Source organism: Melozone crissalis, unplaced genomic scaffold, assembly GCF_028551555.1.
Source record: "Melozone crissalis strain CALT ecotype California unplaced genomic scaffold, PUWL_Pcris_2 ptg000090l_1, whole genome shotgun sequence".
NCBI lineage: Eukaryota > Metazoa > Chordata > Aves > Passeriformes > Passerellidae > Melozone > Melozone crissalis.
The window spans coordinates 4,462,216-4,489,747 of record NW_026535867.1 but is presented as its reverse complement, the minus strand read 5'-3'; the positions used below and the strand labels follow the sequence as shown (position 1 = coordinate 4,489,747).

General features: G+C 40.0%; 1 protein-coding gene across 1 annotated transcript in view; it reads right to left on the bottom strand.

Annotated features, from left to right (window-relative positions):
• Positions 1-22,309: 22,309 nt before the first annotated feature.
• The window catches only part of CFAP47 (cilia and flagella associated protein 47), a 260,765-nt gene continuing 255,542 nt past the window's right edge, over positions 22,310-27,532 (bottom strand). Inside the window, exon 64 of the mRNA XM_054291296.1 lies at positions 22,310-22,539. Within this exon, the coding sequence (XP_054147271.1) occupies positions 22,318-22,539 (222 nt within the window). The 3' untranslated portion in view covers positions 22,310-22,317. The remainder of the gene's footprint in view (positions 22,540-27,532) is intronic.

Genomic DNA, 27,532 nt, shown 5'->3' with positions numbered 1-27,532 from the left:
TTCCCTCATCCTTGGACCCCTGTGAACACTGTCACATATATACATGTGTGTGTGTGTATGCAAGTATGTGTTCAAATTTACAGACACAGGTAGAACTTCTCACAATGGCCACCAACCCCTGCTGAGACTGCTAGTTACCACTTCAGTGCAAATCTCACCATTTGGAGAGGGGAAGGGTATCCCAGTTTTTAAATTTTTCAGTGTTGATTTTTAGGAAGCTGTGTTATCTTTTGAGGTAAGCCTATGGCTGCATGCAGGGGTGCTTCTAACACTTTTTTAACTGGTGGGAGCCCATCTCAGACATGGTGAGGGTTATTGCATGGACACTGCATGCTACAGCCGTGTTTCATGGGCAATTCTGGGTTTTTTTGTGCTCACATCAAGCATAGTGTGAACCCAGGCACCACTCATGCTCAGTGCAGGAGAAAAATAATACTCTGAAAGTGTTTGCAGATAGTTTTTAGAACTCTGCTGGATCTAGACCAACTCTATCCCAAGGTGTGTGTGGAAAAAAGAGGAATAAACAATAGAGTGAAGCACTTGGAACAGCCAGCAAGCTCGGGGGAGGTTTTCCTATGTGTCTGCATTCCTCCAGCATTCTTCTCTGCAGTTATTAAACAACTATTAAAGGAAATCTCTTTGGAGCAAAGACACTGTTAAAATGAGCATTTGTTTAGGTCTTTGGGTCCTCAGTGCTGAAAAGGAATTTGAAGTGTTATGATGTATTTGAATAAATGTTGTTGTAAGACCTGAAGTTGCCCATTTAACAGTCTGTGTTTTATTCTTTGCAGCAGTTTTATTCTTCTATTCTTTCAGGATGAAACTGTTTCATATAGGGCTTTTGTTTAAATATATATATATATGTGTGTATGTGTGTGTTTGTATATGGAGTTTGTGCCTGTGTAACATCTTTTTTAATACATTCCTTCTTAGGAACCATTTTTTCTGATAAATTCTCCAGTAACTATATATGCCAATAGAAATTTTTCAGGGAGATAAACCCCATGCAGAAAGATACTTGATCTTTCCAGTGAGAAATTGTCACGGCTAAAACAGGGAGAAGGCTTAAAATCAGGTTTTGAATGATTAACAATGAGAAGGGATAGATGAAATTTTAACAATACTCATTAAATAAAGGCAGCTTTAGTGAGGCTGACAACCAACCAGCTTCACTGCACAGTAAGGGTGTGAGCAGCTCACTGTGAGAGCAGAGATTGGCTCATTCACTGGTGCCTCCTTCTCTTCTAATGGAGTGAGCCTGACCCCTGTGCATTGAACAGGATGCACAAAGCAAGGCAAAAGAGTGTCTGTCATTACAGTTTCTCCTCTGTTTTGAGGTGACAATGCAGCAGCCATCTCATTTAGTTCTCCTTAGTCATTATAAAACACAAGACGTGATTTTTTTTGCCTATTCTTTCTTTTGTAAATACATTTAAAATTAATATGATGGATTGGGGAAAAAATCTTTGATTCCCAAACTGACTCTGAATATTGGATATGGCTGGGAAAAGGGGCAGGATTTCAGCCCTCAGGTGAAATGGTTGGATAAGAACTATATTTAATCTCTGCTTAATATGATGAACTTCACCCTTGGTTTGCTTCCAAAGCTGGCTGGGAGGAACCTCACAAGTCATCAGTAATTATTATGTTGAATTTGCAAAAGATGGATGAATGCCAGACCCTTAAAGAAGGAAAATGCAGCGCCCATACTTCAGAAAGGAAGGGGAAAGAGAGAGTTGCAAAGGTGTCAGCTTAGTTTCAATTTCAGAAAAATCATAGGTTAAGAAATCAGCAAGCCAGCTATTTTTAGGCACCCAGAATTAAAGAGGGGGGAAAAAATTAAAAAAGAAACATAGATTAGTCTGAGAAGTCTTTCTTTTGCCAATCCTAATTGCCTCATGTGACATGGAAACTCATTGGTGGAAGGGAAGCAAAGATGTCAGATCTTGGCTTCTAGCAGAGTTTGGAATGACATGTTCATCATCCGGCTGGGAGCCACAAGAGGCTGAGAGCAAAGATAGCTGGAGGAGTGTAATCAAACCACAGTTATTCATGAGCCATTGCCAAAAGGAAAGTGTCTCAAGCAGACTCTTTGGAGTCTGGAAATACTTAATATTTTCTTGACTGTTCTAGATGTCTCGACAGGGTATTCAAATTAAATTCGCAGACAATACCAAAAATAGGGATTAATGGGACTAAATGGGGACCAGCCACTCTCCTGGATGCAAGATTTAGAGATTAAAATGTTCTTGAGACTCTTATATGAAAAAAATATGATTCAGGGTCTTATATTTTGAGAAAATAGGTACATAAATACACATAAGTGAATTGCAAAATGGTAGGATTTGGTGATTTTTGACTCAAATTCTGTCTGATATGCAATCTCAGGTTGCTGCAATAGCTGACTGGGATGCAGAGGAAAATGTCAAACTGGCATGTCCAGTGAAATGAGTCTCCTGGTACTGTGACAGCCACAGCTCAGGTATTTCAGGTTTTCAGCTTCACGTTTCTGAGCAGTTGTACAAAGATTAAAGGAGAGATTAACCAAAGAGTTGCTCTGAGGAAAGAAGAAAAATCACATGAAGGAGAGAAGCCTTTAGAGTGTAAAAGGCAACTTCAGAGGAGTGGGAATCACCTCCATTGTCAGACAGGGAAGGCAAAGCAATGAGCTGAAAGGGCAAGAGGATGCGTTCCCAAGTCGAAGAGGATATGGTCCAGGCAACACCCAGGAAGGTTTCTAAGGGTGAAAGTTGGCACCAATTGCTTGAGAAAGTTGTGGAAACTCCTTTAAAGCATTGGTGGGACAGCACCCTGCCAGGAGCAGCGGAGGCATTGCTGATTTTCCGTGGGCAGCAGGAGGGTCTGTGGCTTTGGGCAGGCCCAGAGGGACTGATAACAACCTCTGATCCCACCTGGCCCTTCCTGGGGATAAACCTGCTCTGTGCCCCCTGCCTGGAGCCCCTGCTCAGTGCAGGGATGGGCAAACCCCTGGTGGGGAGGGCCAGAAGGGTAACAGAGCAGGAGATGCCAACACTGCAACTTGCCATTGCTTTTATTCAGGATGAGCCTCTCCAGACAGGATTTTAGTTGCTAAAACTCTGCATTAGCTCTTTGTGTGTCTCTCCTTTTCCTGACTCATATTTATTCAACTGCCTAAATCAAGTTCTTTGGGTTCTTCCGTTCCTAAGATAAATAACACTTATTGCTTTCTGACTTCAATAGCCAAGCTAATAAAAATCCACTCGGTAGACTTAATTCTTTTTAAGCTTTTATGAAGTGGAGCAGGAGAGCAGACAGTTTTATGCTGATGCACAGTCATTGGTGGTACATGAACATAACCTGTATCACATCCTGCCAGACAATGCTTTATTGTTGTTATTGTCATTTATTGTTTACACTAACAGGAAGTGCTGCCACTGTTTGATTAAAATCAAATTTAGTAATTCTGCATTGATCTGGAAGAAAACTGTTCAGAAGAAAAACATGGCATTTACAGCAACAGTAAAGAACTTAAAAGCTATGCTAACAACCTTGCCTAGACTATGCCACTTTCAATGCTGTTATTTAGTTACATTATTTTATTGTAACACACATGCAGAAATTATTCTGAAGCTTAGAAGAAAGCTCTAAAGTACCATTAAAAATACTGCTCTGAGGTATCATTCCATATATCTACTTGTATCCAGAGGAATAAAAAATGGAGATGGTTACCAGAAGCTTAAAATCTAGCAGCTATATAATTTCTCAGATAAACAACAGTCAGCAGCATATGGCTCAAAGTGATAATTCTCAGAAACCAGCACCTCCCTGCCTCACTAACACCAATCTAAGCTCAAAAGCAGCATTCCTGGTATGAGAATCCCCCATTCAGCCTCCTCTCTATTGCTCTTTCTACACCATGGCAAAAGCACAGAGGCCACCCACCCTTTGCTTGCATTCCTCAGATTAGTTTTCTTGGAAGCCCTAAAGCTACAGTAAATCTTGCCAAAACCAAGAAGAGTTTGGTGGGGCTGGGAGAGCCTTGTTTGTGCTGCTGCAATGACAGAACAAGGTCTTGGACCTCCTTATCTGAAATGTGGGTGACTTCACATTAACCTGAGAGGATGCTTCATCCATTTGAATATGGGATTTAGGAATGTGAGCAAGAATAGAGGGAAAGCAGAAAAAAGGCAACCCTGCTATAGCCATAATCCCCAATACCCCTCCCAGTCAGAAAAGCATTTGTAGCTCCACAGCCTCAAATGCCAGAGGGTTTCAGAGTCACAGCAGAGGACTGGAGAAAATTTAATAATATGTTACATTTTCTAGCATTATCATGCACCTTCAACAAATAAGTCCTTTAGCCTGTAGCCACTGTACCTCTGTCCTTTTAGATCTTGTCAGACTGCAAGGTCTTTGGGGTAGAAATTTTATCTCCTTGGTAAAATATCATGCACACTTTAACATATGATTTAAAAATAATGATATAGCCAAAGGACTTCAGTGTCTTCTTAGCTGCACACACTTAAAACTGCTAAGTTTTAACTGGCATTGTTCAAAGCAGAATTTAATCCACATTTCACATTCATTTCTGGGAAAGTTTAAGGGCTATTGCAGAAAAGCATGGCTGGTTAACTATGAATCCAGTTGTCACATAGGAAAAAGGGACACTACAGACCTGCTGGCTGGTGAAGACAAGTAACACTGCAAGGGAGACCAGCAAACTCCTATTAAAGGGGAGGGCAATGGGTGTAAGGTTAGGTCTCTAGCAGCCCCTGGTGGCTGTTCAAATAGAGATTTATTATTCTTTTATGTTCATGGCTATGCAAATTTTTTTTTTTAAATTTTGATTTCATGCAGTTATATGAACAGCTCTTGTGTTGTGAAAAAAGTGTCTTTGCTTCTAAACTCTTTGGTTGCCTCTGAAAGTCTATTGTTTTGTTGGAAACCTTTTAATAGAAGAGGTCACCTAAATACATTGGTTAAGCTATAATACATATATATTAAGCTATAATACATTAAGCAGCACCCAGGTGAGACATAGTCATGGTAAGTCACTAATTACAAAAGTTCATTCAAAGGGTTTTGAACACAGATTTTTGGGTTGATTATTATCAATGTAAGCTATATCAACACACTACCTTCTAAATTAATAGCCCTGCCTTTAAATTTTATTGAATAATATTGTTTCATAGTAGCAGTAAAACACTACAGGCAGTAGATTCCTACAGGATTATTTATCAGCTTTATGTCTCATGTCACCCCTGGAAAATGCAGTAATTTTTGTCAGGCTGTATTTCTTAAACATTGCAGCTGTCATCCACTGCAATTGCTGTAGTAAAGACTGCAAACTACTGAGAATTGCAGCTCCCTGTTTTCACAGACTCCTACTTTTCTGGCACAGACTCGTTTTAGTGGTCAGATTTTCCATGTTTGGTCTATGCACACAGGACTGAGTGTCTGGAACAGAACAACACCCCATTAAGATATTTTTTCCCAAGGAAAAGACCCTAGGGAAGGTTACAACACTATTTTGTGCATACAAACTGATCCAAGTGTTTACACACATAATTGCTTGCACAAAACTCTGCCTGTGACTCCTGTGTACTGCCCCAAGATGTTCACAGTGGTGAACTGCTCATTTCAAGGGAAATTAGAAAGGTGAAAGTGTTCAACACTAAAATTTTGTCTTTCGGTATCTTGGAATGTCATCCAAATCCTACCCTGAGTGGGATGCATGCAGGGCTGGGTCAAGGCAATGTGGCAAGGGTCATTTCCTTTTCATCTCAGCCCTAAAACCTAACCCTAACACGTGGTCTCATTCCTCCTCTGTCCTCCAAAAGAGGCATCTGTCACTCTTATAAACTGAATTTGTTCTGCTCTGCACAGATGTAAAGAGTGCCTTATGTTTTGTTGACTAAGTCAACCTGACTTCAAAGTTAGATATTTATAATCAATGTATTTCAATGAATCCTTCTCCCTAAAACTGTACATCAGATGATTAATAAAGTCTTTAAGGACTTCCTAATTTCATCTTCTGATCTGTTTTTTTTCCTTGCCTCCAAAGATAGGGTATTTTAAAAAGTGGCCAGACATTTCAAACTGACCTTTTCTTTATATTCATGGGTCATTGAACAGTAAGCCCTTCAGACAATCCTAAAAACGCTTGTTTGTAAAGCAGTAAGATTGTGTCACTTAGAAAATGTGCATTCCATATGCATAGAAAAAAGCCATGTATGATTTTAAATAGGAACCATAAATTCCTATTTACCTGCTGATATTTGTTCTTAAAATTTCAGTTAACATAGATCAATATGGGCAAAAAATATCATTAGAACAAGTCAGGAAGATTAGAGCTCTGCAACATGGAGCTGGAGAGACTCCAACCTCCCTTTCCTGGCCCAAGAGGAATTCCACGTTACAGAGCAGTCTGGCATTTATCAAATCTTTCACAAGATTGTAGCAGCAGGTGTGTAACCACAATGAGACAGAAACAACCTTTAGCATCCCAGATTAGAAGAAAATGACCTGCCTGGTTTCAGGTTGGAAGTGTTTAGCCTGTGGATATGCCTGCAGCATCACTGCAATGGCATGTGGAAGGGAAAGCCTGGAACATTATCCTGTGGGTGAGATATCAGTTATTAAAGGAACTTTCATTTTTAGACACTGGTGGAGGATGAGATTTGCAATGAGAGTCTGTAAGGAGTTTTACATGCACAAGGTCACCTTGTGTGCTGTCAGTGCTGCAGAATTAAGGGCAGTGGTGTTTGCACAGGGGGGAAGAACACTGAAATTGTAGCAGAGATCTTTGGGCAGGACAATGGTCAGAGTTAGCACCAGCTGTGTACCTGAAAGAAACCATTATTTTCAGAGCTACTGAAGGATTTTATTCTTGCTTACTAATGTAGTGATATAATGGGGATCTCTGGTGATCTAGCAGTGACAACCTTACAAGAAAACCACTAATCCTACACCTTACTCCTAATCACACAACTTGTGTGTCATTGTTCTGCTTCCCAAAGCTATTTTTATTGTTGCCTAGAGCCTCTGCAAACTAATTTTCTGTTTCTTTTGTTTCTTTAAAGAAAGAAAAGGAGACACCACTGACTTCTCAGTTCTATTAATGGCTTGTCTGATGGAGGATATGACACCATTGTTTAAAATACATAGCTGCAAATGAGCATTTTGTTTTGAAACAGCTTGATTTTAAGTGTGGCCTGAGAAAAGATCCTTAGCAATTAAATATTATGGAGCACAATGGTGGGAACAACTAAATTACATTTTCTTGACAGGAAGAATTTTCATCAAAAGCATGTTTACCCACTCAAAATAAGCTGGAAGTGTGAAAACCACTTGCAGGCAGCTGTGGGTGTTGTAAAGATCTATGCACAAAGGACCTGCTCTCGTTGCAGCGTTGTCCTGCCAGCCATAAAATCGCTGTTCAGGGGAAGCAGCCCCTCCAAAGACAGCCACAAAAGGCCTTGCTGTGCAAGCAAACATGAGAGAGCTTGTCTGCTCTGCCATCTGTTACTGAGACCTGCTGTGACTGCTGAATCACTCCCTTCCCTTGGATATTTAAGGTTCTTAGCTGGCATCTTCAGAAAGGAGAGCTTGCTCCTCTCTGTGTCTTGGCTTGGGGTGTGAGTGGGGATTACAAACTGGAATTTTCTGTCACAGGCAGAATGGAAGAGAGATAGAAGAAGACAAAGGTGTCAAGCCTTGGTTGCTGGAAGTTTGGGATGGAGTGTGATGGTGTTCACAGGGGTTTTCAGGTGAGGGAAGAGATGAGAATGTTGACTCCATGTTCAGAAGGCTGATTTATTATTTTATGATATATATTACATTAAAACTATACTAAAAGAATACAAGAAAAGGTTCTCCCCAGAAGGCAAGCTAAGCTAAGGATAGAAAAGAAAGAATGATAACAAAAGGTAGCTCTCAGTCTCTGTCCGAGCCAGCTGAGCTTTGATTAGCCATTGATTATAAACATTCAAGATGGGCCAATCACAGATCCACCAGTTGCATTCCACAGCAGCAGATAACCATTGTTTACACTTAGTTCCTGAGGCTTCTCAGGAGGAAAAACTCCTAAAGAAAGGATTTTCATGAAAAGAAGTCTGCGACAATGGAGGAAGAAGAGACTGAATTTAATGTGGATCTTAGTGTTGAAGAAGAGGGGGGAACAGGAGCAAGAGTTGAAAGGCTCCAGCCTGCTGTTCTGCAGGCCGAGAGGGGAAAATCTAAGCAGCAGCTGATTGAGACAGCTGAGCAAAGAAGCTACAGGGTAAAAATAGCAGCAGGCTGTCAATTAATCTGCCAGAGTTGGGCAGGAGTGAGGAAACAGCAGGAGGCTTTGGGAGAAGCCGAGTCAGGAATGCTGTGTGGGGAAAGGGAGGCAGCTCTGCTGTGAGCCCTGAGCAGGAGCTCGCACAGGAGGAGCAGGTTTGGGGCTGGAATTCTACACTCAGATACAGTTCTGGAGTATCACAATTTCAAACTGAATATTTGTGTGAATGGGACCCTTTTATCACTGAGCCAGCCACAGTTATTTTATGCACTTCCTTGGAAGGGACACTTGCAGGTTTCTGAGGTGCCCTCAGGAGCACAGCCTGTCCACCCCAAGGAACAGGGGTGTCACCCTCCACTGCCCTGCCACAGCCACTGAAACTCATCACTTCCAAATGAGACGTGCAGCACAGGAGGTGCTAAACCCCCTGGGGTACTGTCAGTGCCATAGGGTGGGTGTCATGGATTTTTCTGTAAATGCTTTTGCTCATTGAGGAATGACTGCAGTGCACAGGCACACCTGATGGATGGCCTGCTCAGCATGCTGATGGGCCAAGGATGGAGCTCTGTCTGTGTTTTGTTTGTTCTTTCATGAATACCAATGCTAGTGAAGAGTTTTGCAGCGAGAGTCTCAAGCTGTTTATTTACGCAGTAAGAATAACATAAATATTTTGAAGTGTGGCTCAAACCAGCCTTCAGCAGAGACAGTAGACAGGCTCAGCAGAAAGAGCTTGGTATTAGCAACTAGGGTGTCATCTGTGATTGACTCCAATTGCAGCTGCTGTGAACTGGGGTGTTTGAACCCGTGATCTTAATTGTGCTGCACACATTCTTGGATAAAAAGTGCTATAAAAATGCCAGGAGCGGCTATTCTGTATTTTTAATAGTATTTTATCTATATCTTTTCACTTTCACTGTTCCTGAACTGCCTGAGGTGAAAAAGTCAGCCTGTGCCTGTTCAGAGAGAAAGGTACAGCTGTGGTTGTTGTGGAGCTCAAGTTTGTAATTTCAGAGCAGGATGCGGGGATGGAGTGGGCAGGTCACATCCTAAGCCTGCAGCTCTGCACAGGCACTGCCTTTGAGGCTCAGCTCTGCTAATTCACTGCAGCAGTTTGGGCACACTGGCTCTGCACCAGCTTCTCTAAAGCCCCATCCCCACTGGAGCAGAGCCAGCCTGGCACCAACACTGGCTTTGGCGTTGGTAGAGAATGTGGGTACCCATCCACAGGTGAGAGCTGGGCATGGCAATCCCCTGCTCTGCAGCAGGCAGAAATGGCTCAGAAAAGAGGCCCTGACCCCTTGGGCAGTGTGGGTCTGAAAGTGTGAATTTGGGCACACCCCAGGAAAGCAACTGTTCCCATGCTGCCAGACATCCTGTGCAGCCATGATATTTTCTGAAAAATCCTTTCCTTAGGATTTTTTCTCCTGAGAAGCTGTGATGCCTCAGGAACAAAATGTAAACAATGATTATCTGTTGCTGTGGAATGCAACAGGTGCATCTGTGATTGGTCTTATGTGGTTGTTTCTAATTAATGGCCAATCACAGTCAGCTGGCTCGGACTCTGAGACAGAAGCTTTTGTTATCATTCTTTCTTTTTCTATTCTTAGCCAGCCTTCTGATGAAATCCTGTCCTCTATTCTTTTAGTATAGTTTTAATATAATATATATCATAAAATAATAAATCAGCCTTCTGAAACATGGAGTCAGATCCTCATCTCTTCCCTCATCCTTGGGCCCCTGTGAACACGGTCACAATCCTGCTCAGTGCTGAGGGCTGGGCTCACAAGGACAGCAGCAGCATCCCCAGTGTCACAGGGCATGCTCAGCTCCATGAGCACAGCTCTGCTCCTGGCTTGGGACAGCTCTCCTGGTACCACAGCTCTGGCAGCAGCTCTGCTCTGTCATGAGTTCTGCCAGCGAGGTGGGGACAGGCTTAGCAGGGATCTCCTCCATCCATTCAAACCCATCTATCCTCCTTTGGGAGATGGGTTAATTTCTGCTGTTTAAAAGGCAGAAGCAAAAGCAGACCATGCTGGGCTGTGAAGATGGGCAGCTTTTTAGAGATATCTGAAATAACAAAATCCATCTCACCCAAAAGAGCTGATACACTGTGGCCAAGCAAGAGGCTGGCAAGGCAATGTCCTCCACCCTTCAGAAACCTCACAGCACAGAGCAGGGGAGCACATTTCTCTAGTCCAGAGATCAAAGCAGCATTCACTTCTCCTTGTAATTCTATTCCATGGCTATTTAAGAGCTGGGCCAAGTGGCCATCACTTGCATGCAGATGCCTTTGCTGTTCAGGGATCCAGCCCAGAGGTGTGGAGAGCTTGCCTTAGGTTGGCTGTCAGAGTCTCCCTTCCTGGCTGTGCCCAGCTGCCTTCTCAGGAGAGCTCATCTAGATGGAATGTCTTCTGTGCTTGGTAGGGAACAGCCTGCAGCAGTCAGTGGCCAAGTTATCCCAAAACATTGAGCCCTGACACCCAAAATCCTTGCAGCACTGCAGGGAGTGCTCACTATATTTGTGTATTCTGGCTGTCTCATGGCCTGTGTACAAAAACTAGAGAGATTTAAGTGTTAAGCATTTTAGTAACTAAGCATAAATCACAATTTTATTCACTGACTTGTTGCAATAATCTCAAAAAAGAGTTCTTCTTGTCTCTCAGTCATCCTCATGGAAGACCTATAAGGTGAAATTTGAGCTATTTCTCTTTCCTATTAAGTAGGAGAAGTACCAAACACAGAGAAACGATGCCTTGCTCAGAGCTTAGAGATGACTCCCTGTGGCTTCCCTGGGAAGGGAATGGTTCCAGACACCCAATTATCCCAGTGACACACATGGCCTGTTAGAAACCTCTCATCACCAATGTATTAAGATCACTGAACACTTGAACATGAACACTTAACTATAACATGAACACTTAACTATAACATTACCTGTTACATCTAGGGTATGTATGGAGGGGCTGCTCAGCTATTGAAATTGGTGTGGCCACTATGGCTTCAAATCTAGGAGTTTTGGGTGCATTTCAGAGCACATCTTTGCCTTGAACTTTGAAAGCCACAGTGTCCATGATCCTTGTTCAACCCTGAATAAAGACTCATGCAAAGATGTGCCAGAAAGATGAGGGTCTCAGCTGGTGGTAAATTACCAGTGCAGATTGCCCCATCTGGCACTGAAATGCAGCTGCATGGTGCAGAGTGACAAGCTCTTGGTGGCTGCTTCCTCTCACACATGTCCACAGGATTTCAATCACCAAAAAAAAAAAAAATCTGTCCTGTCCATATGGCCATAATTCATTGATCATTAATCTCCCAGTGTTTACATGTTGGTTCCTCCAGAGCCTAATCTCAGCCTGTAGCTGTCAGGCCACTTCTTGGAGAAAAAACAAGACTGATCCTGCACTGCCCAGGACTCTCAGTCCGTAGGCAATAAACAAGTGTGGGGCCATAAGTCAGACATGTTGTTAAGTCATAAGAGCAGTGTCATTTTTACCAGCTTCCCACATGTCTGCCTTGACACCCAAAGGGATCCTCACAGCAATTCCTCCTCTGCTTCACTTGTAGGTACCACTCAATAGGGACTGAAGAGGAAGAGCTTCCAGCTCTACACCATTTATCTCCTTCACAATCAGGCAGTTAACTGAAACACAGGGGCTTGCAGGTTTTTTTCTGATAAGGAGAAATTGATGATGAAAAGGGCATCTGTGACATGCAATCCAATTTTCCTGAAGACAAGAGGAGAGAGATATCAGGTACTCAATCCCTCAATCCCTGTTTCAGCAGAACTCCCACCCCCAAGGACTCACTCCACATTGCCCAGCCAACCAAACTCTCATTTCAGCATTTCCTATGTCATGCTTTTCACTTCCTGAGTTGTGTCAAGGAAGGGTCAGATTAGATATTTGGGAAAATTTCTTCACCAAAAAGGATAATGAAGTATCCCAACAGGCTGCACCTGGGCCTGTTGGGATTGATTTACCCTGCCTAGAGGTGTTTCAAAGACCTGTGGGTGTGGCACTCACAGACAAGGCTTAGCGGTGGACTTGGCAGTGTTGGCTTAATGATTCCAACCTAAATGCTTCTGTAATTCTCCATGGTTTATGGGCTCTTCTCAGCCTTTAGTGTGAACACCCTCTACACAGAGTAATGGAGACGCTGCATAACATCAAGTTTTTTTACAGTTACTTCATAAATTAAGGATATTGGTTCTTCCTGTCCCCTGAGCTCCAGGTTTAACAGGTTTCCCATTTGCAGTCAGGTGCTGGCCAGTCATTTGAGCTCAGCAGTTTCAGCCCAGCTTGTACATAACCAAATTACTCCACAGCAGCCTATATTGCCTCACTGGGGTTTTGTAGGAGGGAACCACATATGAACAACCCTTTTCTGCCTCCCTATTCTCAAAACTCTTCACTTTTTTTCACACTTTTTTCAGAAGCCTAGTTTGGGTTTGCTTTCTTAGTTAAAAGTTTCAGTCCTTGCAAAATGGAAATTGTTCAGGGATTGTGAGGGGGAAAGTGGGCAGACACTTGTTAAGTCTCCCAACTCAGACCTGTCTTTTTTCTGTGTTGCTGGTTAGTTTGCAAGCTGAATTGTATTTTAGATGCTTGGAAACATAGCTAGTTTGCCAGAAGAGCTGGTCAACATGGCTCTACATGTGACCTAGTACTTTTCCCAGCAGCAAAAATCAGGTGTTGCTCAGGCCCCTTCTTAAAACATAATAGGCTGTGTCACCAAAGGCGTTTTACCAACAAGCAAAATGTAATTATCACTTTTCTAAAGCTGAAACGCTTCTTTGGCATCATTTGACCTTCTAATGAGAATAAATATGTTAGTAAATGTTGCATTCTTTGGAGATAACAATCAAAATATTAAACACTTGCTGATAAGAGTAAATTCAAGCACTTGCAAAGGGGGTGTCTCTAATATTAGTGTCAGTAGTTCTCTACCTGCTATACAGGAAAATTTATTTTATAATTAAATTATCTGAGGAGATGGTGTTATTTTTTCTTACATGACACTGAAAAGTGAATCAATCATCAAATTCTACAGAAATCTGGGTACTGAATTCTGACAATCTCCGGGGTGGTTTCATTTCTTTCCTCTAGTGTGAAACCATACCTGTGATCTGCACACCTCCCCCAGGCAGAAATTACTACAAGATAACTCCAGCACCCACAGCTGATGATCATCTCCACTGGGCACATTAATTAGTTACTGGAGCAATTAACTGGAAGCCACATAATCAATGCCAGATGTTTTGGAGTTGTTTGATTTTGGATTACAGCAGCTACTGGGTTCCCAAATTTATAACCCTGAATGTTTTTCCCATGGAAGGCCAAACTCTTCATCATCCAGTCAGAGCAGCTCCTTGTATTCTTCCAGCCCAAGGCTGGGGCTGCATCACCCCACCAGCCCCACACCATCACTGCTGGTTGGACTTGGGTGAGATTGGAAACTATTGGTTAACTTTCCATTTCCCTGTGAATCTTCCTCAAAGAGAGGTTTCTGCCTTTGGGAAGAAGCAAAGCAATATGTCAGAGTTGGTGTATTTACATGCTAATGTTTAGATCCATGTGACATTTATAAAGGAGAACAGGGAGGGATGGAAGGAGGTATTTTTGTCAGAGCTGTGGTGGCTTTCTGGGGAGAAAGCTCTGTGGCTTCTTCAGGTTCTACTGAACATTGCAGAGTGGAGATTTCTGGTTTTTCACTTATTTAAATGATGATCATTATCTGCTCATGAGTTCAACACCAGGTTGGGTTTTTTTTTTTTTAATGTTACCTTCAGACTATATTAAGAATGGCACATTTTCACTCATCTTGAACTACTTTTCATAGACATAGTTATATAGTGTGCTAAGATATGGCCTGCTAAATTTATGGTGATATGGGCTTTAATTATGTTGTATACTTACTGCAAATTAACCAAATGTATTGGAATTTTGCTGGGGAACTGATTTCTTTTTAACACCCTGACTGTCAACAGTCCATCAAAGACATTGATAGAAGTTTATCAGATACAGGTGTGTTTGATTCAACGGGGAGGAGAGCATTTGTTCTTTTAATTGCATCTCTTCAACACTGTGAATGCAGTGTGGTTTCTTTTGGGCCAGCAGCTGGTGGTGTCACGCTGTTAATGTGCTTTCGCTCTTGGGAGCCATTGGTTCTTGCACCCTCAGCCTTCCTGGCTCTCCTCACCACCAAACACTCTCTCAATCTGTTTTTATGGAACTGCCATGGCATTGCACTGCAGTTAAGGAATATTCTGTCTTCTCTGCTTTACAGCCAGAATTACAACACGCCTCTCCTTGGTGATGCAGTTTTTATTTTGTTTCTATCAGTTCTATTTGAAATATTTGCTATTTATTTCTTGTTGGACAATTTCTTTGGCTGATTTTCATTGATGGACTGCTGGGACACTGTTTTTTTCCCTACTTTTACCATAATTTTTCATACTTCTCACATTGTCACAGAGACACTTGTCATAGGGTTGACAGTCCTGGCTGATGTCTGTGACTGGCTCAAGTGTTCCTCAGCACCTGCTGAATTTTTTCCTCCTGTTTCTGGTTTAACTAATCCCCCATAACCTCATCTGCTTTCTGTGCCAGTTGACTTGTCCTACTTTCTTTAAGGTGGAACTATTCCTCATTTACAAACTTCCCCTCTTCCCAAATGATTCAAGTGAGGCCCTGTACATTCATGTTTTTTCTTCTTCATGCTGCTTTTAATTCATTAATTCAGATACCAATAATCTACCTATTGATTCAGTTGTTTATCCTCTCTATTAAGCAATTTATTTTCTTTTACATTTTGAAAAGGGATAGGAACTGCACCCAACCATCATTCTCACTGCACCAGATGATGGGTAAAACCTTCCAAGTGCAACATCACAATTCACTATCAGCTATCATGAGCAAGCTGAGTAAGCTAAATACAAATTTCCTCTTTGTAATTTATTCCTTTTAATACAAACCTGCGGAAAGGTGCAGAGATAATTTGCAGCCTGCTCTGAAAGTTAAGATAAGGATTATATCAGACCACGAACTGATTATATTTAAAGCCATGGGACCCCCAGTGGCAATATCCCCCAGCTGTTCCCTCTCATTTTCAGCAGCAGAGCTCTGGCTTCAACACTGATCTCGGCAGCTGAACCCTCACAGCACAAAGGGGAGGGAACTGCTGGCAGCTCCAGAGCATCTTTTTGTCCCCAATGGTCCAAGGGGGGGGTCCCAATTCCAGCCCCCTCCCACCATGGAACTCGGCCACTTTCACTTCTGTGACCTTCAAATGACCAAACAGCTCTCACAGATGTTGAACCCCTAATTAATGACATTTTAAATGAGCTAATCCAATGTTTCTGCAGCTGATTTGTGTTTCAGTACAGGGACATGTCATCTAGCAATTAATTCCTCTTATGGCAGTGATCACAGCCACTGTGTCTAGATACTGTTCTCTCAAGGAAGGGAGGTTTCCTTAGGAAATATTTCTATACAATAAGATTTCTTTACCATGAGGATTTAATTTTTTAGCTGTGAGCTTGCTTCTCTCTGTATCCCCTTCACACTATCTCCTCTGTGTAATTTAAATTCAGGTTCAATAGGAGCAGCTTCAAAATGAATAACTGGTAGCTGAGCACAAGAAAGCTCACACCTAGGCAGGGTAGCCTTGTTTTTGTTTGGTGTTGCCTTTTTTTCCTTTTATTATTGTTTGTTTACTTATTTTATAAATAGCAAATATTAAGAAAGAAATAAGGCAACAATAAATGGAATGAAAGCACCAATTTACACTAGCCACGTGGCTGCATGGCCCAGAAAAGCATTTTAAAGTCAAAATTTTTACACTTAAATGCAACAGTTCATGCCAGGAGCAATGCAAGGCTGCTGAGTCAGGGCTGTTCACATATTTACCGTGTATTTAACCCAATACTCACAGGTATGCTCTGAACTCAGAAGCACACACCTGACTGCCTGCACATTCACCTTGACTTTCCAAGTGCAGAGTTACTCAAATACACATTTATTTTACATATCAAGGAACAGAAATAATCACTATTTTGTTCTTACTTTAGATGTATATTTGTTAACTCTGTAATACAACACACACTACAGACAGCTATTCCTAAATGGAGTTAATGTGCTGGCAGTAAAATTTGTTAACATGGTGGATTTGGATTTGTTTTCTCCATGGATGTTTAACAGTCAAAAATGTTGCAGATTGCTGACAGGAGTCCCCAGCACACTAAATGCTGTATCCTGGTATCAGTCAGGATATTTATGGGGGAATTGATCAATTGTCCAGCTCTGGAGTTCTCAGGAGAGACAGCCCTGTGGTGTGAGTCTGGAAAAGGGCCACAGAAACAGTGAGAGGAATGAAACATTTCTCAGGTACAGAAAGGCTGAGGAGCTGGGGTTGTTCCACATGGAAAAACCTCCAGGGAGATCTTACTGAAGCCTTCCAGTACTTAAAGGGCACTTAGATGAAAGATGGAGACAGACTTTTTAATAGGGCCTGTTGCAGTAGGACAAAGGGTAATGGTTTTGAACTAAAAGAGATTTAGACTGGATAAAGGGAAGAAATCTTTCACAAAAAGGGTGCTGAAACATCAGAACAGGCTGTCCAGAGGGGTGGCAGGTGACTGTATCTGGAAACATTCAAGGTCAGGTTAAATGGGGCTGTGAGCAAAGTGATCTGGTTGAAGATGTCCCTGTTCATCGAAGGGGATCAGATGAACCTTTAAATGTCCCTTCCAACCCAAACTGTTCTGTGATTCTGTGATAATTAAACCTAAACATTATTAGAAAAATGCATTCTATAATCATCAAAGAATGTGGAAGTTTCACATCTCACCCTGAAGTCTGTTTATTAACACATCATCAGGAATCTTTCTTTTCATAGGCTAGTTTCTTCAAAATTATAACCTGTTTTTTCCTGTTAGAGAAGCTTGTGGGGGTGTGAGTGGAGGAAATTGTTTCTTATGCATTTTTTTGTTTTGTTTGGGTTTGTTTTGGGGGTGTTTTTGTTTGATTTTTTTTAATTACAATTGCAGATTGTATTGATTTGCAATCTATATTTTGCACTTCAGTATTATATTGATGAAAACACTGAAAACTGAAGGAGACAGCCATCCTTCACACCTCACACTGCCAATATCAGGCCAATGTGGGCTACAGCAAAGGCACCCTGGATATCTGTTCCAGTGAAAGGGAAAACTGGGCCTTCAATTCTTGTACAGATTGGTAAATTGGATCTCATCTGATGAATATCAGCACTATCTATTTAATAAGTGGAAGGATTTTACTTTGTTGCCTCATCCTTCTTGATACCTCTGATTTTGTCACTTAAGACTTGTTCCAGACTGGTTTGTTGGCATCTGCTGTGGCCTACTATGGTGGGATGAGCAGTGAGTTGCCAGGTTTTCCACTGAAAGCTTTATTTAATTTTTTTACCAGGAGAAGCTGGGCACTTTGCAGAAAGGAAATTAATCATGGAATAATGAGAGAAATAAAAGGTCAAAGACTGTCCTTGCCCCATGTCTTTAGTTCCCCAGCCACCAAGCAGTGATTTTTAAACACATTTCTGTGCAGTGACCTTGGCATCAATTCCTGCCATGACTTCACCACACTGGCATCATGCCATGGTCTCAAAATGTAAAATATCCTTCTACAGGAAATCTGACACTACCAATAGTACAATAACTGCAGTAAAGTAAACTGTAGAAAAATATGTTTCATGACAGTGGCAGCAGAAAAGCTGGTAGATGAATTGGATTCCTTTTCAGATGAATCTTCTATGGATCAGTAGGTTTATTCAGAGTTACTTAAAAAGCAGTTAACATTCCATTAGCAACAAACTGTGATCTGTGTCAGCAGTAAAGCACTGTTCAGTCATTTATTTTAGAATGAGCAGTCACTGCAGGGAGAAATAAAATTATGAAACGCTTCACAAGCAAATAAATAGTAAGGCAAAGCCAGGGATTTTCTCTCTTATTCTAAATATTAAGCCTTCCTCCTAGGAATATCTATTAATATACAGCAATTCTTTTCCCAGTGTTTGCTATGTGCAGGGTGAGTCAGAACTTTCTATATCTTCTGTTAGTTTGAGTTTGTGATCATAGAGGAAAAAGTGCTTGCTCAGATTTGGCTGCTGCCATGGTATTTCACCAAAGAGCCTTGTTGTTTCAGCATTCTGTCCTCTGCTAACCTGGCTTCATTCCCAAAGAGCTGCATGGAAAGAATCCCTTTCCCTGCAGCAGGAATGGATAGGAGGACACTGTGCCCCCATGGGCTCTTACCTGATCATCATTACCCCTGTGCTCAAAGCAGCCTTTATCTCCCCACCCTCCTGACTCACACAAAACCTGCACTGGCACAGAAATTAATGTTTGGCTCCTATTATTTTTGATGGGCAGTTTTGATACTCCCAAACCTTTTTCTCTTTTATGAGAGAGATCAGGTACAAAGCAGCCTTGGAGTGTCATCGATACCATGGTGAGCCAGACATGAGTAGAACAAGCATTACTGAAATGTGTGCAAAACCCTCTCCAAGCTGAGCTGCTAATGGCAGCCATCCTAAAGACATCTCCACATTACCCTGTGTGCCCAATAAAGCTCAGCCAAACATCAAACAATTAGAAGGTCGATTGCTCTGTACGGCTTTGAAGCCATTGCTCTGGCTGTACAATCCTGCAACCCCCCAGGACAGATTGTCCCCACTACTGGACATGTCATATAAAACCAGGGGCTCAACAGCTGCAAAAGCTCCACTGCATTTTGACCAATTTAAATGTAGACCTCATTCCCAAAGTAACAAGTTCTGCGCTACACAATAATGTTGCCTCGTAAGGTTTTAGTCCTTGTTTTAATTACTCTGATAGATGGATCATTATAGTGAAGCATAGAGAGACAAGGGAGGAAGAAATATAAATAACACATGGTGGCTACACTGGTTAGACAATCAGCATTTCTGCCAAGCCACAAACAAGAGATGCACAGCTGACTCGTGTGTGGCATGCAAGACTATGATTTGGCCATAAATGCCATATTGACTTTGAAAAACTTATTGTGCTTTATGAATTAGGCATTTCTATAAATCAAAACACATAAATTGGATCAGTAGAAGTAATTTTCAATCACTAATTTACAATTGAGAAATTAGCTATTAATTTCAGTTGAGAAATTAGCTATTAATTACAGTTATAACCAGTACCTCCTCATTTCCCTGAGATTCTGCTGCGCCTACACAGATTAATGTGAAGGGAATAACTCCTGTTTTCATCCTTTTCAAAAGGATCCTGATGGGCACTCTAATGTGGAGAAACAAAGTTTTGGGTTTTTTTCCTACCAGTTTCTGATAGTGACTGTTCTGATGTGGCATGAGGGCACAGAAATCATTGTGAGAGCATCTTTAAAAGCCATGACTTGAGGCTGTGTTCATTCTCTCCCACTGCCCTTTAAGATTATGATAATGAATAGTAATTTAGAATTAATTCAAAGCTAAATGATTTGGGTTGCTTTTTTCCAGACCTGAGCCCTGAGTGCAGCAATTGTGTTTAGCTCTATCTACAAGAGTTGAATTCCTCTGCATTTTTAGGGTGTAGAGGGACGGTGAGCTTGCCCAGCTCTTCTGAAGCTCACATTTAATGGTGGGTCCAAAAGCTTTGAAGTGAAATCTGTAAGTAAAAAATAAAAACCCAGCATTTTGTAATCTTTTTCCATGTGAGACCTTTCCTTCCAGGAGTTTAAATACTAATATTTTAAAAATGGCTCAGTAATTCTATTAAAAAGGAGGAAGCAAGTGATGAATGGAAGTTATCATTCTGGAAATCTTCCAGTGCTGCTGCTTAGAAACTGTTTTTAAGAGATATACTTGGAATTAGTCCTTGCATTACAAATAATACAGTCACCTCAGCAATAGAAGTGCAAATTATCAAGCTAAGTAGCAAAAATGAATTTATTTTCAATAGTTTATATAGTCACTGTAAGCCATAAGTGCATGCAGATATTATGTAAAACACTGTGTATGTTACAACCACACAGTTAATAATGTCTTTCTTTGAATCATCTTTGCAAGTGTATTCTTCATATCAGAAAAAATATGGGTAGTTCTGTTTAAACTGTAAGAAATTAGAAAAATACATTTTTCCTATTAGGTCCAAATTCAATTGACAATGGCATATCTTGCACAGCTCAGAAGTGACTTTGTACACATTGAATAAAACCCCATAATTCTGTCCTGCAAGCACAGATTATGCATTCATCCCTTTTAAAATAGATAATATAAATGGTTCCTTTGAAAACACCCCTCTGGTACTATTTTATTGCACATTTTCCCATGGATGTTTAAAATGTTTAGATGTATGACAGAATTGAAATCTAATACATAGAGCAGCAAGTGCAGGCAAGTAAATCAGGCATAACATTTCTGGAGTGAGCACCATGTAATTTTTAAGTGATTCACCTCTACACCACCTGCTAATCCATTTCTGGGAGAATTAGAAAATTTTGTGCATCTTGCAAAAAAGTGCCATTTTTAATAGGAAAGCATAACTCTAAAGGAGTGAAACAAGGATAAAAATGCTTTTACAAAAAGATGCAGTCAATGAAATATTTCCTGAACACCAATCATTAGTTGTGAAACCATTGCTGGTCCATAAATTCTGATTTCTTACGGTCAGATAAACACTTACTGCATTTATATATGCAGATAGAGCCTTCCTATGAAACCCAGCTGCATTTGTGTTCTCAGCAGCATTTAAGATAAATATTACAACAGCTTCTTTCTCAATGTCTTCTAGAGATATCAGTATGGACAGCATCTTTCCAGTGTTGTCCACTGAATTTATAAAGCTGATTTTATTCTCACTTCAGACTACCTGGTTTCTGACCAAAATGGGGCACCCTGCATTTAGAAAAGGTATTAAACAGCACCATTGCTCTTTTATGTGCTCCCAACATTTTCTGTAACAGCTTCCCTAAAAATGTGTGGCATAAACAAAATCCTCAAGCACACTGCGGTAAAAGGGTTTTATGGGTGCTCATCTGCACTGACCTACATAGGCTGTTCTCAGGCTCCCCATTCCTGAGCACTGATGCTCGTTCTGTATTGGAGCCAAGAAGGCACTTAGTCTGTGCCAAGCCATCTTTTTGTCAAAGTACATTTTGCCATCAAAATAAAGGCACAAAATACAATTTATGTTCTGTTAGTAAAATCAGGAAAAATTATCTCAATGAAGAAAGGAGTCAGGAGTTACCCATCCAATGATCTTAGAAAGCATGTCTGCATAGATCTAATTTTCTGCATTATATCATGAGCAGAGAAAGCCTTAACTCCCATCTAAAGAATGGAAATAGAAAAACTCTAGGAATGGCACCTCTGATTTGATTATTCTAGGAAAAAATGGAAAATCTGTCTTCATTACTCACTGAATTCTCATAGCCTTCTATATGTTAATATTCTAAAGCACTCTATAAAATATACCTGACATAAAATTATTGCAGCAGGACATTTTATTTCATTTCTGTGCTATGTTTAATGATCAAAGATTTGAAATGCTATGGGATGACTAAAACAAGATTGTTATTTTATACACAGCAAAGATATCCTAATTAATGAACTTTTCCAAACCAAGAAAAGGTAAGGATTTTCTTGTGGAAGAGAACAGGGATTGTTTTTTCTTGTTGGTTTTGCATGGGCGTGATGTGCTGAACATCACACAGAATGTTCACTGAAACTTTCTATTACAGTCTTATTAAACCAACATCCTTCAGAAAGCAAAGCATTAGTTTGAGTTGCCCAATCTTTGGATATAATTTTTTTAAACCTAAAGGTTTTCCTCTGAACTTGATGACATCTGCATGACATAAATAAATTGTTAGGCATCCAAAATCCCTTATAGAAAAACAGGACTATTACTAGGGCTCAAGTGCTCTGAATCTTCCATACAGAACATACAATCCATGCATACCATATCTGTTTTTAAAAAAATGAACACACCACTTTTTTTTTTTTTTTATCTGCAGAATTTATTTGTTCTCTCACCAAAAATTAACAGATTATAACTTTTTCTGTCTATTCCTAAGGACCAAAGGTGCTCCTTTGATAGGTGAGGATACCCCAGTGGTTATAAGTTTCAGGTTTTCACGTACAAAGTTGCGCTGCCGGACTGTGAATGATCCTCTGTAGCTGCTGGTGCAAACCACTTTTGCTGCCACTGTGGGTGGTTCAGTCTGTGGAGGAAGTCCATTGATTATGTATATCCACTGCATTGATTGTGTCTGAAAATAATGAAAAGAAAAAAAAATCAATTATCAAATACCTTGTAAATTCATCAGTGATTTAAGATGCAACACTGATTTCAAAAGATATTTGTCCTTTTCTATGTAATGCACTGGAATAACAAAGAATGAGAATTGCACTCCTGGAACAAAGAACTGAAATCACATTCAGCTTTATTCAGGAACAGGCACAACAAAGATGAGAAATTTACCTTCCCTGACTGATCTAAAATTCCTTTTTTATTTAAAATCCCAGAGGTCTATATGTTTTTCAAAGAGCTCTGTATGCTTTTCAAAGGTGACTGTTCCTTACTACAACATAAATGCATCAAGTTTGTACCACAGGATTCACTTGCAACTCTGCTACCTGTAACAATGTAATATCAAATGGTGGGATTTTCACATTAAAACAATGAACAAAACTAAAGCAAAAGGATTCAGAGCATGCACAAGAGAATTGAAACTTCATGTTGGAATCTCTGGTTTGAGGCATATTTATGTGGATTGAAAATGACACTCTTCATTTGCTCTCTGTTTATAACTGGTCTCTAGGAATGGAACATATGTTTCCATGTATTGTCTTGTAATGCTTGAATTCTTGATTCTTCCTGAGTACATGGTCCTTATTCTTACTACAAATCCCATCTATCCATGCTTAGGTAGTTTTATTTCTATGAATATTAGGGCATGCTGCTGTCTACCTCCCATGCTTCATTGCTGTCCTGAAACTAAAATTTGATTGTTAGAAACTCATGTGTAATTTTTGCAGATCTTCCAATACTTTTCCTTTCATAACAGATCACTTTAATTTTTGAAAGCAGGTCTTTATTCTAAATTTCTAGCACCTTCCTGTCTTTACATCTGGAAAAAGGTATATTCCTGGGTTTTAGTTTTCTATTATCCTTTTCTTTAAAACAAATTCCAAAACTACAAACTAACAACAGAAATATTACAAACCCAAAAGATAGTATAGAATCTCAAATTATGTGTCATTATGCCCAGCTTTGTACAGCGCAAAACGACAAAGCATTGCATGCCCACTTTAGGCATGGACTGTCATCAATTCCCTCACATCTAGTGACTGAAAATCTCAGGTTTTATATTTGGGGCTTTTCTTTCTCCTTCTGAGATAAAAATCATAGAGGAAGACTGAGTAAAAATATGGCATGTATAAGTCTATGAAAATATACTCATACAAGTGAAATTTGGCTTTTATACAGAACACAGAGCATGAACATAGTACACAGAACATAGCAGACTCTGACTTTGCAGCCTCAGAGCAGGGAAGTCACATGAAATGAGTGATATTTCCAAATTCCCAAGGTCTGCCTTTCCCAGGACACAGCAGTGCAGTCACACAGCTGTGCTGGCTGTGGTTCCAGAGCAGGTTTTTGGTGCTCTCCTGCTGTGCTGAACTACAGGGGCACAGCTCAGAGGGTCGCCTTTCTCTGTTGCTTCCAGTTTTATCATTACAGGAGGAGTTGTACTTCATGGAATTCATCACCCATTTAAAACTTAATCCTTAGGACAACCCACTGTAGATAGAAACATTACACCTAACAGTGTCATTCTTCATCTAAGGAAACAAAAGGTCAGAAAGGCTGATATGCTCTCAAATTGCTCAGGAGAACAGCGCTACAGTCAACCCTCAAAGCTCATGAGTCTTTCCCTCAGTTGGCAGTCCAGCTTCCCACATGGCTGCATTTGTGACCAATTTGTTCATTCCAGTGTGAGCTCTGTGCTCCTGCTCTGCTGCTGGGCATGGCAGTACCCCAGCCAGATCTGGCCTGTGGAGAGGTGCCACAATACCCACAGAAATTGTGACTGAATTTCACACACCATAAATGCTATCAACCACCTCCAAAGCACAGTGTGTATATTTGTCTTGGTATTCCTTGCATTTTGTCATTTAATTATGGTCTAGGTAAAGCACTACAAAAGCCACAGAGATGAGCGGTGAACCTTCTCCACCTCCAACCTTCTGTGGAGGCATCCCAGATTTACAACAACGTACAGAAGAGGGAAAAATATCATGATAAATTTTTTCTTGACTTTACTAAGTTTTGTTACATCAGTTTTGTACTTGCCACTGAAAAAGTCTGAATCTATTATGCTTATCTTTGTTATGTTTCATATGCTTCTTCCTACCATTCCTATTGTTACCCTGTTCAGTGATAATTTATATTATATTTAAGGAGTATCATTGCAAGCAGTTTTGAATTTATAATACAGATACTCAACAACAAAAAGTTTCACAACATTAAACCATAAACTCTTTGGCTCAGGCTTTGTGCTCTGCTGTGCACTTATAGAACATTTACATTATTTCATAGAAATACTGCATACACTTACAGCTCCTAAATGCCATCATCATATCAATCTCTAATTGTAGTTTTAACCAGCATTTTGGGTACTGAATTATACTTTTCTGCACCAATGTTGAAATAGTAACTATGGGGTTTTTGCTGTGTATTTTTAAAGAAACCTCCACTTGAAAATGGGCAGTACTGATTTTACATGCTGTCTGCTGAATGACTTGCCTTATTCCAGTAAGATTAGTAATTGAGAACTCAGTAGATATTTCACCATGCATGCTTAGTTTTTCAAAATTTTTATTATTATCCTACTAAAAGCAAAATTTAAATTTAAATTTAATAATATTCTGCGTAAAACAGGCAGATTAACTCATCTTTATTCTCAACCTTGTATAATACTGTGAAATGAACCAGTAACTCTACTGTTTGTAAAGGTAACAACCAGCAAAAGCAGGTGTGACATGAACCAGTTTTATGTCCAAAAGTAAAGCTGTCATTTAAAAGAAGTAGCTCTCCAAAATGAGCTCATTTATTCATTAACTTCAGTACAAAATTAAATAGTTTATCTTTCTTTAATAAAGTAGATGATCAATTTAGTTTAAAGGTAATTTAACCTCAGTGTCATACTCACTGTGTGAAAGTCTCATGGATTATTTCAAGGTCAGAGAAAAAGATACAAAAGGTGTTTCAGCCAATAATTTAAACCTAGTAGCAAGTTACTAAAAAAGCTATTTTCGTTCATTAAATCCCCACATATTGTGACTTGACTGTCCATGGAATTAGTAATTAGAATTAGTCCATAGAATTAGTGTGATTTAAACAAAAACGGTGGACTGTTCTATCTCTCCACTTATCATCAGCATCAAACAATGGATACAGACTTCCTGGTAGTAATAACCTTATGTTAATTTCCTGTTTGCCATAGAAATATCCTGGATTGTGTGTCCAGTGGGAAACAAAGGGTTATGGCTTGACTTGTTGAAAAAAGCTGCGTATTCTTTTGCTGTGTCAGGTCTTCTGTAGTAGGAGACATTGCAACTCCACCCTAATATCTCATCTTGAACTATGATAGTTCACCTATTGTAAATCATGTGCCATCATCCAAGACTACTAGAAACAAGCATTGAGGAAAAATTTATCTACACATTAAATGAAAAAATTAATGTTGTGTAAGGTAAGCTCAGCATTTTCTGCTAAAGGAAAACGAGTGTCACACACATGGAAAAGTCACTGTAATTGTCAGCATAACTTGGGGTTCTTTGTTTAGCATTAGAACCGCCCAGAAATCAGTAATTTTCAAGGCAACCCAGATTTAAGTAATTTTCAGGAAACTTTAGGCAACCATAAATGTCTCTTATACTACAATACTTAATTTCCAAGAGAACAATATTAGTTTCTCAAGCTGTAAGTAATTTTTTTGGGATAAGTCTGTAAAGCTTAACTCCAGTAATTATTCTAACCAATATGAAAACTGCAGCAAGAGCAAGTCTATCTTCAAAATTCATGTGTGCCTCATGCAAGTGCCTCAAAGCTGCTGCTTTGGGTTTCCAGGCCAGACGTATCACAGCAAAGGAAAGCACAGATCATCACAGTTTTAGACTTTCCTGGAATGGTGGAGAGGAAGAAGAGAGACTTCCAAAGGCCATCCACATATGACCATAGAATTGTGATAGAATATTTGATTTACAAGCAGCATTTACTTGCCTCAAAAGCAGGCCAAAATTTCCCAAATCAGAGGAACACTTCCTATTTTTAAGGCAGTGCAGTTTATTGTATCAAATTTGGAATAATTCCAATACTAGCTCTGGTAGTAACAAAGTCTAAAGATGAAAGTATCAAATCCACTGCAATCCGCACTATGACTAGAACAGAATTAGAAAAGAGAATCTCAGTTAAGAAGATATATCTGATATAAACATAGGTAGTTAAGAATCCAGGCTTCCTGTGATGCAGATCTAGGCCTATTTCACACACAATTTAAGAAGGAAGACCAGAGCATATTCTGAATGTCCTTGACAATCTGAGGGAGGATTTCTTGTTGAAACGAATGACTTTTTTTTTCAAAACCTCAGTATTCCTGAATCAAAATGTGAAGAGAATAACAATTTGGCTCACCTGACTGGAGTAATGGCCATGTACTGAGCTAAATCTCTCTGAAAAATGTTTTTAACAATTAAAAATGAGACATAAACTGCCACTTCTTACTACATAATGTAAGTTATTCAAGTTAAGTCATTCAATCATCTTGATGGCTGACTGAGTAATGTTCATGAAGCAAATTATTCAGCCAATACTGGTAACAGTCACCAAATAATTTATATAAAAATCAATTTGTTTGGTATCCAACCCATTTTTACTGATGATCATGATTCATAGTAATAATTTGCAAACCACAGATTTTCCATGGGTGTTCCCTGTAGGCTGGAAGTGCTATTGAAGTACATGGTAAATAATTGCCAAAGCAACCTGTTAGGAAAGTGGATTGGGAGCAAGGATCAGGAATTTCAAGGAATATTGTATTCCAGTTAGCTTCCAAATACTGTTAACTCAAAAAAATCTAAATACAATTCACAAGCCTTCCTAAAAAAGTAAAACCAGAGGAAATTACAGGTATTACACCAAATGTTTCCTGGCCATTGATTTATACTGCAAGATTTTGTTATACAAACAAAAAAAAA